The sequence below is a fragment of the Lampetra fluviatilis genome, chromosome 32 (genome assembly GCF_964198595.1).
Source record: "Lampetra fluviatilis chromosome 32, kcLamFluv1.1, whole genome shotgun sequence".
In the NCBI taxonomy this organism is placed as follows: domain Eukaryota; kingdom Metazoa; phylum Chordata; class Hyperoartia; order Petromyzontiformes; family Petromyzontidae; genus Lampetra; species Lampetra fluviatilis.
In genome coordinates, this window is record NC_136306.1 from 10,844,898 (window position 1) to 10,856,517 (window position 11,620).

Consider the following 11,620-nt stretch of genomic DNA (forward strand, 5'->3'; position numbering starts at 1 on the left):
GCATGAATGTTATTGGGTTTCTTTGTGTATCTGTTGCGCTGTGTCAGCTCTATTATATCGTGCCCTGTCACGTTGCATTATACTGCTGCATTGGCTTGGTTGAGTACAATGTAGACTAATGGGTGTCACGTAAAGAGGGAATGGAGTTTGTCAACGGAAGATGACAACAGCAAATAGGATTCGAAATGAAATGCTTTGGAAAAGTTACTGTGACAGCACACACAACTCGTGAAATTCTGTTGACCACAATTATCTCCTAGCCATCATTAGACAAACAAATACGCGGTTGTTTAAGCACATCAATAGATCCAGCAATCTTTACAAACTAGAAACAGAGGGTGTCCAAGGAAGACTGTGGATTGAGAAAGTCGCAGTCTGGGTGGGCTTTAATCACAAGCAGCTGATCCATGGGTTGAAGACCTGGGAAAGTGGAAGAGGTCATGACCCAAGCTTCATGTTTTATATCATTTTTTTGGGGGGTGATTTGGGCATTGCTTGTAATACGGCAATTATTGCCCATCCCAAATTGTGCTGGTGTACTCTTAGGCTTTTTCGGTAAAGTCACGTAGGTAAAAAATAAAAATAATAGAAGTAATAATAGAAATAAAATAATAAATCACGGCGTTTCGGAGACAACACAAGTCTCCGTCATAATTGCGATACATGACGGAGACTTGTGTTGCCTCCGAAACGTCGTGATTTATTATTTTATTTCTATTATTACTTATATTAATTTTTTTTTACCTACGTGACTTTACCGAAAAAGCCTAAGAGTATGAATCCTTGCAGTCACGAAAGCTTCAAATCTAAAATTAAAGTGGTGGTGCTGGGGGCCTTCTCCTTGAGCTCTTGCAACCCTTGTGGGGTGTGGATGCTCCCCGCCCCCCATCCCCCCCATAATGCCATTTGCCAGAGAGTTCCAAGATTCTGCCAATACGGTTGAGTGGATGGATGAGTGGCATGCGTCAATCATTGCCTTGTGCTACATTCACGCTCGTACTGCGTTCTACTGCACATTTCTGCGCTGCCTTGGTATGCTAAAGCAGATAAATCCCAGCTACTGTGGCTGCTGTTGCTGCTGCTTCCGGTGCTGGCTGTGGCGGCGTTCTTCGGCAGACGGCGGTACATACGCAGAAAGCGCATGCAACGCAGCCAGGAGTGCAGGTGAGGACTCACCCCCATGCACAGCTCTTTCGGGCTTCCTCAGTCTGATTGCTTGCATATAATGTCGTCCTTCCCCCGCACCTCCGATTAGTATGGTTGGCTATGTAACGTGTGAAAGAAGTTCAATATACTTAAATGACAATTGGACGCATACATCCTGAAATTGACACACACTCATGATTGATCGTGATAAATCCCAAACCTATATTTATTATGCAGCTCCTTTGTAAATTTTAAATGATCCTTATGGCAGTACCCCAGGGTACCAAATAATACAAAATGGCCGAGGCAATTAAATACTTAATTTCTGGGGCACTACTTTTTACAGGGGTGTACTTAACTCCGCGACTGGGGTACCAATCAATCCAAAATCAGTGCTACTCCGCGATGTAGAAACGAAGCGAGGACGATTGCGCTGAAACCCTGAACGCTCGCACGCACCGTAGTGGTGCATCGTGTACAGCTCGTCGAGATGAATCAATTGCTGCATTGCCGACCATCAACAGACTAAAAATGACTGCATCACGGACATTCTTCGAGAGCCGGGGTACTAAGTTACTATGGTACCCCGGGGTACCGCCATAAGGTTCAAATCTAGATTGATCACTAATTTCTCTCGAACTGCTTTTTGTGTTTAGTTTGTTGTCCTTCACCCGTACCTCCAATGAGCACGGTTGGCTACGTAACGTGCGAAAAAGAAGTTCCACATACGTATAATCCACTGCAGAACGATGGCTTCTCCACTCTGCGTCCAGTCATGAGAGTTGTTTTGTCATTCTTCGCACTGGTTAGTGTTAGCCGTGGCCGTGAATCGATATCACGTCGCTGGGTTGAAAGTGCAGTGCGTGAACCACGATGCCAGCGTGCGTGATAGCGTGACATTATTTATAAAAAAACTATTTAGAGAAGTGTATAAAGGCTTTGTTGAAAATATGTTTTGTAACAGATTAATCTGCATACACATCAGTCCATGCACTTTCATCTCTCAAACACAACCCCCATCGTTAAACAGCTTTCACACCTGTTTAGCCCCGACCCGTCTTGCCGCACGCTTCGTCAGTTGGAATGTTATTCGTGTCACTGATTCTCCGATGCCAATATTGTTTGTGAAAAGCACAACCTTTTTTCCCCATTACAGTTCTGGCAACACCAAAGCAACGCCCAAAGGAGAATCCAAATTTCAACCATCGTCGCAGTTGATGGTACGCTGTTTTGACGTTTACAAAGGAACTGAACACATTCCTGCGGAGGGAGCTGGTAGGAACGTTGGGTTGCTCGGTCAATGGCCAGGGTCAACGGCGGCGTGGTGTATTCCGCAAAAATGCCCGACTGTGAGGGCGGGCACAAGCCGGCGTGAGTAGGTTAAACGTTGAGTTTTATAAGGACACCACGGGGTCACCAGCCCCTCCCCACCCCTCCCCACCAGCCCCTCCCCACCAGCCCCTCCCTACCCTCCCCACCAGCCCCTCCCCACCAGCCCCTCCCCACCCTCCCCACCCAGCCCCACCCCACCCTCCCCACCCAGCGCCTCCCTGCACGACGGACGGACACAATAATCCTCTGTGGGCTGGTGGAACCAGTGGGTTCCTACCAGTAACAGGATGTCTGTAGAAAAGTTGATTTGACATTTTACAATAAAAATGTATATTTGTCGATTGGCATATAATGCTTTCGTTATTTTTTTTGACAAGACAATTGATATGAGAATTTTAAGTTGTACAGCATCCAAATGTGACCGCATCTCGAAATTCTGTTGAAATATAAACAACACTCGCATGCCGTGACTTTTGCTTTGCTATAGGAGTGAGTGGCCTCGCCTATGCCGTGATAACTTCTTTAGTGGCCAGCCAATGTGAGTGCGGTTGTTCACACTCTTTTAACTTTGTTAGGAATCATCTCAAGACAACGATCACAATGGCAAGGCATCGGATCCCAGCAGCACAAATATACCCAAGAGGTAATGGTTCAATACTTTACTCACTGTCTTTAACTAACCATAGCTTTCGTGTTTCCCCAAATTGCGTATATACCAATTGCGCTATCGCCGTCACGTCTTGAGGCATAGTAGACATTTGTGTTGAACACCCAAGCAGCTGGCAGTGCAGGACCCCGTGTCAGAGAATGACCCATAAAGATGATATCATTGAACAACTTCCGTGGTCACTTTGGTCAGCCTCTTTATCCACAATAGGGGCACACCATTTCGATATCGTACACAGATTGATCATTGTTTTTTTACCCTTTTATCTGGTAACAAAACTGACACCTTTTTTTACAAGGAGTCATGTTTGCATTGACCACAATACCTGCGGTCGGAAAGCAGACAAAAAACACATTGATAATGTATGCACTGTCCTTGAAATTGATTGGTCCACACCCGAGACAGCTTTCTGTTGGACCAGATGACGCCAAAAGGTGCACAACTCAAAGACAATGCACCATCAGAGTATGAGAGCTCGGGGTAAGCATTTACACCATTGGAACCTCCTTTGCCAGTAGAAAATTATGATAATTGTTTTTTTACCCTTTTATCTGGCAACAAAACTGACACCTTTTTTTTACAAGGAGGTTCCAATCGTGCACAGATTTATAGTCACATGTCAAAGCAAATCATTAGTTCTCAAAGTTGAATTAAGCCAAATTTTAATGGACAATCACGTTTAATATCATAGTTTTTGTGCAGTCGTTGGTGACCGGGTTAAGACCACTGATTCTTGAGATCCTGGTTTTTTAATTGGCGGCTGCCTGGACTGAAGCCGAGGATCTCGGCGCTAGCCTGCTCAGTACACTGAAAAGGCATTAGACAAACAATCTTGAACGTTATCTATATTACCAGTTGAGTGATGCAAACCTTGATGTTGTTGATGTGGAATTGTGTTTCTTTAGACCTCTCATTCCACCTCAAGCCAGTGCTCCCAAAACCTCAGCGACTCAAAGCCAAGTCCACGTAGGTTACCAGTCTCAAGTTGTTCAGATAAATGTCTTCATTCAGCTCTTACTCTGTCCATAACCTCCATGTGTTCTGGTACAACAACAATGACAACAGCTGCCCTTTGCCACTAAGCAATGATGACACAAACACACACACACGTGAACTTTATCAGTATTTGTGATATTGTGAAATGATATCAGTCGTGATTGTCTTGTTGCTCATTTTCCCATTGCAGTTTACAAATGGCTCTGAAGTCTCTACAATAGTGCCCACAAGGTGAGCTTGTATTAAATAAGCGCATCCTGTCTTGTTCATTGTATCGTAAAATACGTGAATACAGGAGTATTTTTGATAGGCGTGTAACGATTCATCGATTCACAAATTAATATCGATCCTCACACTCACGATATATGCATTGAATCTTGTGTGTGATGAACGATCATTTACACTTAATGCAAATCGTATGCAAGTGATGAGTTAACGTTGAGTTTTGGCTAACAACAAAACAAACTCAATCAAACAAGAAATGAAATATTCAACTATAATTACAATCTGTTAAAAACCATCGTCAAATCTAAGTTTTTTTTTTTGTCAAATAGTTACTCTGAATTGTGATACTTTATCGAATTGCTGTGGGAGGGCGATTCGTTACATCCTACCACGGGCGATGGAAATTAGCCTAATTTGGCATTAACGGTCTTGCTTTGGCAATGGGCCATTTCAAGTTTGGCAGTTTGCTCTGTTTTACAGGAACTAATGAGAAACCGCAGACGGAGCACTCAACCACACTTTACATGGCCCTCCGCCATCATCTGCATCACAACCTTTGTGCTTTAAATCCACCACCCTTTTCACCGCTTAGCGGGCAGCTTTTATCACATTGTCAGAATAAGGTTGCGTATTTTATATCGTGTCTCAACGCGGGCACCGTAAATTTCGGGAGCCCTAAGTTGTGGACTGGGCAGTGCAGGTCGTTGCCCAAGTAAATATTGAATGCTTTCGAAATCCTCGCACTTCCCTCCGACACATCTCGGTCATACCACCTGCACGTTCGGGAAACATATCTCTTTTAATGATTTGGATCAGCAGTTCGGCGCTGTAGTGTTAATAACACGTCTGTGCCCCACCTGTGTCTCGCGGTTCACGTCATATGCAGGCCTCCCCCGTCGGTGCCTATGTATTCCAAGCAAGGCAAATCCAAAGCTACGGGACAAGAAGAACCGCAACAGCAGTGGCATACAAAACCTCAGTACTTGGCTGAGCAGGATGCCTGGCAGGTGGGTGCTTGACTTTTGGAGAGAATGGAACTGCTATATATAATCTTAGCTCTTTCGGTAAAGTGACGTAGGTAAAAAATGAAATTAAAATTAATAAAAAATTAAATAACAAAAATTAATAAAATAATAAAATCAATGATTTTTTTTTTCATTTTTTACCTACGTGACTTTACCGAAAGAACTAAGAGTATGAATCCTTGCAGTCACAAAAGCTTCAAATTTAGAAGGAATGGAACTGCTGTTTGGTTAGAAACTCTGTCCTATGAGACCAGCATTCTGGCCACATGTACGTGGAACTTCTTTAACACAACGTACAAAGTCAACTGTGCTCATCGGAGGAGTCACAGTGAGAAAACAGAGGGGAAAGCTCTGTGTGTGTGTCCCAGCCACACGAACACAAGTGTTGTTGAAAACTTATTGTTTGGTTTTTAATATCCCTGCAGTTCACAACACTCAAATATGTATTTAATTATGCAACCGTCACTTACTGCACAACAATTCTTCGGTGTCAGACAAATAACATCCTAAAAACAATAAAATTCGTTTTTATATCTATAAATGTTTTTCTTTCATATATTTCGCACATCCTACAGTGTCAAATTAATTTCCCCACTTAATAGGATGGGTTCAAGAGTGTATCTCACGTTGTTTTTATCTTGGATGACTGTGATAACCGTTGGAGGGACACCTATGGTATTCCTCCCTTTCGTGTAGTCCAGGTTCCGCCAGTTGTAACGCAGCGCCTCTCTGCCCATGTCGACAATCACAGATCAATAAAGAAGCCGTGGCGGGGTCTCGTGATGACGTCTCGGGTGGTCATGGTGCCAGGTGGGTGCTCGCTATACTGTGCCTGCACTAGCAAACAGTTTTTTTAGGCCGTTAAATATACAGGGTGATCCCTTTTATAGATACCCCATTTGATTCTAATGAGCCTCTTCTCACTGTTGTGAACGTGATGGCTGAACATCATGCAGAGAATAGTGTTCAAGGATTTAATACGGTCCTTTATATATATAAAAAGAATATCATATTGCTGTTTTTGTTGGGGTATCTATAACAATGGAGCACATTATCATCATCAAGGCTACACACACACAAATTAGAATTATGTTATAATGTGTGTGAATATTACAACGTACCATTCTCCTATAGCAGATGGCAACATTTTCAAATTAGTCTGCCACAAAGAGTGGCTGTGTTTGCACATTGCTTCCGCTGACTCGGTGTGTGTGTGTGTGACGCCCTGTGTGTGACGAGGCAGGGTGTCGTCTAAGCCAGCGTTGATGCCAAAGCCAGGCAACCTCACGCCATCATTAGTTTGAGTCGTCTGCTCGTCGGAGGCGACGCGTCTGATGGTAGCAAACGGGACAAAATACACTTGAGACCATGTAAGGCTCGTAACATTACATTCATGGGAACATGGGCTGTTGTTATGGTATGTATGGTTCATTATTGCACGTCTGCATGCGCAGAATTTTTTTCCCGATGTTGCATATGCAATATTCTTCAACAATAGGGTACTCTCAATGTAAGGTTTTTTTGGCATGAGGCTGAAATTCCAAGCTCGCAGCAAGACGCTACCTGCTTGCGTTGCCACGTTTTTGCCATTGGTTTGATCAACACTTTTGAGTCGTTTGTAGCGGGTGGATTCTTGTTAGGAAGGACAACAACAAACACTGAGCTCATTCTGAATGGTCTGGGCTACCTTGTAAATTTCCCAGCCGTTCCCCTTATATGCAAATGCAGGTCCCCGTTGAGCTGCATTATTATTAAAGTTGACATTGGTTTTACCCATTGCACAAGTTATTTGGCGCGATTATGCATCTGATATGAATTCCTGCAGTCACGAAAGCTTTAAGTCAAGATTTATGCATCTGATCTATAATTAAAATATTGGGCTCGTTTGATGTGTTGGCGAATGCCCGGTTTTTATATATTTACATATACATATATATTGGCAAAGCCAAGCAAAGGTTTCCTTTACCATCGATAGGGACAATCGCCAAAGGTGGTGCATTTCCACTGTTTTGCCACGATATGAATCCGGCCCAATGTGGTAGAATTTTTTTTTTTCTTTGATGAGCAAAGTTTGTGTTTTAGGTGCAGTTTTACAGTCGCACAGATACCGTAACGTTGACATGTTGCACACATGCGTGCTTAATACTCAGCAGGGATATTTCTGAGCTCTTTATAGTTCGAAGGGCTATACCACATTCTCTTGAATACGAAACGTGCACTGGAGATGTGATTGCTTTCTGGCATCACTCGGCTCGTTTGTTTGTACGTACGCGCTACTGATTTCCTACAACGGAAGAAATATTGACGTGAATGGGTCTGAACTTGCACATAAAGCAAACCACTGTACTTTAAAATGAGATCTGACACTTGATGTGATTTTACTTCTCAGCCATGTTTTAATTTCATTTGTACAGTGTTTAAATGAATAATGGTATTACTCCTGTAAAGCTGTCAAATGGTTTAAAAAATGTATATTATGACCTGAGTAAATGCCAAAACCGTCATATAAACACGTGATCGCGGATTACCTGTTTTTCTTACTGAAAAAATATAGTGTAGAGTTAATTAACGCATGTGTCAGAGCAGAAGTAGAATAATCAATGAAAGTAATGAAACATTAACGTATGATAAGCATTGAAACAACACCTGTAAGATTTGGTTTCCCTTGAAAAAACTAACCGTTAATTTACGACTTTTATAAGTCTCGCAAGGTGGGTAGTCATTAAAAATGTTATGTTTTATGTCAGTTTATGAGTTTTCTCTCCATAGCTTTGTGATCCATTAAATTTATTCGGAAATGCCAACATAGTGCTCAGTATTTAAGGCAACTTTGGAACATCACCCTGCTGAAAACGTAAACTTGTTTGTTATCTGTTAACAATAACGATGTATAGCGCTGTCAGTCAATTTTACTGACGAAGGCCTTCCCACGCCATGGCAGTCATGGGGGTGGTTGCATGAGCATCCTTCATCACGCTGGACAGTGCGGGTTGGTGAAGGGTGGCCTGGGGCAGCTTCAGGTATCTTTCGCCACCGAATGTTAATCGTGGAGAGAAATCGAACTCCGGTAACCGGAATCATAATACGGTGCGCTAATCACTGTGCTACCGCTCTACCCGATTGTGATCCATAAGATCATAAATGTCCATCGGCATCATGTGGGATTACCAAATGCTCCTGTTGTTTGATGTCCAAGGTAACTTTTGGGTGAGGTCACAGACGTTTGGTTGGTGCAGAATTTGACAAAAAAGACGATGGCAGGCAGCCACAGTAGTTTCTGACTCCCAACTGAAGGAGGGAATGAATTCCACTTGCGGATTCATCAGTCCACATTCCGATTACCACTTAAAACTCCCAGCAACGACGGGTCATCTGAGTCTGGCAGAGACACGAGGTGGAGTTTGTTATGACACTGCAGCTACAAGCCGCCAGATGTCATGAGACGGCTTGCGTTACACTCGGGTTCATTCTCCTGTTCGCAGCTCACTGTAATGTCCCTGTTATTCCGACCATTGTGCAATGCTGCTGTTGCATTAGCCCGCATTCCAAATGCATGATCTTTGCCCGTATAACACCACATGTGTGTCTGCGGTTTTGAGATGTGCACTCCAAGCAAATCCACATTTAAAGACGTACATTATGTATTACGTTTTACCATTATGACAGCCTGTACAATAGCATTAGTAATGAAACTCATGGTAGTGTGTCAAACGGTTTTTTTTCTTATTACAGCGTGCATGTTTTTTATTTTATTTGCCAAATTCTTTGTCCCACATCGCGTCCGTTTTTGTCGCACTGACTGTATGCTCTGTGCATGTGTGCGTAATGTTTGTATGTATACTTTTTTTTAAGGCAGAGCACCACAGTTCAACTGTGATGGATGGATGTTATATGTTCTGCCAAATTCATTGCTCTATACACGGAGACAAATACAAAAAGTGCTGATGGTGGGCTTCTATGAGGAATCGCGGAGGACAGCTCCTCATGCCTGGCCGTCTTTGTCTCCATAGTGCCGATGTTTACACACCGCACCAATTACACGTTTTGGGCTGAGTTTACTAATGCAGAGAACCAGGACCAGCTCAAATGTCACGGGATGCTGATGTTAGCGGTGATTGGGAATCGTACCCAGATACCTGGGTTCATAGCGCAGTACACTAACCACTACACCACCACTCCCCCCTGTAGACACATGTACATGCGCATGCCTATTCTTGCTGTAATGTCCTGGGGATGGATTTGATCACAATCCTTTATTCAAGGATTATTTTAAATCTAGAATAGGGCAGAACTGAGATTTAAATCATCACACAAGCTCAACAATGAAAACTACTGCTGTTATTGGCAACTAAACCTGCTGTTAAAATATTACGGCAATGTTAAGACAAAAATGTATCTGACCTTTACACATTCCACTACTTACACACTGTGTGTGGGCTGTCACAACATTGAGAAATACACACTGAAATAGATTGTACCACACGAGTAAAAATGTTAAGACTTATTGTACTGTGGTTATGTAATGTCTGAAGCCTGTGCACTTAATGTTTTGACTGCAGCTGATGGCTGCTGTGTAATTTTCAGTCTGCATAGGTTTTGCCACTTGATTTAAAAATATTTAAACATGTTTTAAATAAGGTTTTTACTGCTATAATTTTACCCTCAAATTATGTACTGAGAGCATTTTAATAATCATTAAAGATATACAACCACTATAATAACAGAACGCCGTCAACCGATTTGAATTTGAATGTCCCATTGAGCTGTAAATATTGTTACGAACGCTTTTATGCAAATTTAATGATCCAAGGTGTATCAGAATTTAATGAAATTGCAGATGCAGGTTATTTAATAGGTTCGAGAATATTTTGTATGTATATACTGTAAAAGTACAGGTTGAGATATCTGAAGAGGTGTACTTGATGTGAATGGAGCTGAATAAAGTTGTCTTTGGCTGTTCATTGTGTGCATGCGTTTGCTTTATTTCATCGAGTTGATGGCTCCGTGACAAATTAAATGGAACCATCAATGGATGTTAAACGGATATTAAATCTAAATGATCACAGGTAATCAATTGATTCGGGTCTGCATGTATCATGTATGTTAGTGTCAGCCTTCGCCACTGACAATGGAAGCATTGAATCAGAATATTTAGCCTGGAGGAATCCGATGAGCTATAAATCTCTTTTTCACAGATGTCTCTCGTAGAAATGTTGAGATGTACTTGTTTTGTGGACATATCTTAATCGTCAGAAGAACGGTGTGACTCAACCCCATGACATTCTCTTTCACTCTATATTTTTTCGACTTCGGGAAGTTTCAACCAAGTTAGAAAGTGTGTTTGCCAATGGTGTGAGATCAGCAGGAATGCAACGCGGCCAGATCTGGGTGATAGAAACCTCTCCAGAAGAGGCGACGGATACACGAGTACACTTGTGCAGGACGTCAACAGCAGCTGACCCGTAAGAAAAACTCGAGCCAAAGCAGTGACCTGTTATAACATAACTCAAAACATTCGTCAATAACAGTGGCCTTAAAAGGTAATGTTTTGGCCTGAATCGTTGCCTGTTATGTTTATTTCTTTGAAAGCCACCACCACCATATAATTGTATCCTATATAAGCACATAAGCGCCCTCTAAACGGGAAACGTTTCAATACGGGCACATTTTTCGTGTCTATTTGATTGTTTCTCCCTTGTGACGATGGGATGTTATAGGATGAACGTTGAGATTTTTTAGGGGCACGGGGTCACCAATCAGATGTGAATTGGTCTGTAATTTCAGGTCGGGCCAACTGATAAGGGGGCTTGCCGGCTATGACAGAGGGGGATTGGTGCCAGAGAGATGTTGCGCTACTTGAGGCATGTCAAGACAAGGGGCAGTGAAGTGCGGTGATGGGTGACGAGGTGTGGAGTGGACACCCGCGCGGGGGGCTCTCTGCCGCCCACAGATCGTGACGATGATGATGATCACTGCTCCAGACTCCACAGCCAACCCCATCGCTGCCAGAGCCAGAATCGCTCCCTCTGGCGCCTTGCATGTCTCACTACAAACCCTGGAAGCGTTCAACAAACCAGCCTTGGTGGTGGTGGTGGGGAGTGGGGGAGGTTCAGGGAGGGACGGAAGGAGGAAGCTTTCCATCTGGAGAGAGAGGGAGGGAGGGAGAGAGAGGGAGGGAGGGGAGAGGGCATCAGAGTGGTTCCGGGAGGGAGGGCCCCTCCCACCCTCC

The 11,620-nt window shown here is 43.2% G+C and overlaps 1 protein-coding gene across 2 annotated transcripts in view; it reads left to right on the plus strand.

Annotated features, from left to right (window-relative positions):
* LOC144943754 (disintegrin and metalloproteinase domain-containing protein 9-like) overlaps positions 1-10,342 on the plus strand; it is a 40,878-nt gene extending 30,536 nt beyond the window's left edge. The window contains exons 19-26 of one of the 2 annotated variants that reach the window (XM_078871551.1): positions 1,044-1,164; positions 2,303-2,366; positions 3,054-3,121; positions 4,051-4,111; positions 4,332-4,372; positions 5,253-5,373; positions 6,143-6,201; positions 6,635-10,342. In XM_078871551.1, coding sequence (XP_078727677.1) covers positions 1,044-1,164; positions 2,303-2,366; positions 3,054-3,121; positions 4,051-4,111; positions 4,332-4,372; positions 5,253-5,373; positions 6,143-6,201; positions 6,635-6,695 — 596 coding nt within the window. In that variant the 3' untranslated portion in view covers positions 6,696-10,342. The remainder of the gene's footprint in view (positions 1-1,043; positions 1,165-2,302; positions 2,367-3,053; positions 3,122-4,050; positions 4,112-4,331; positions 4,373-5,252; positions 5,374-6,142; positions 6,202-6,634) is intronic. The other variant, XM_078871552.1, reaches the window with a different exon arrangement.
* Positions 10,343-11,620: the final 1,278 nt, after the last annotated feature.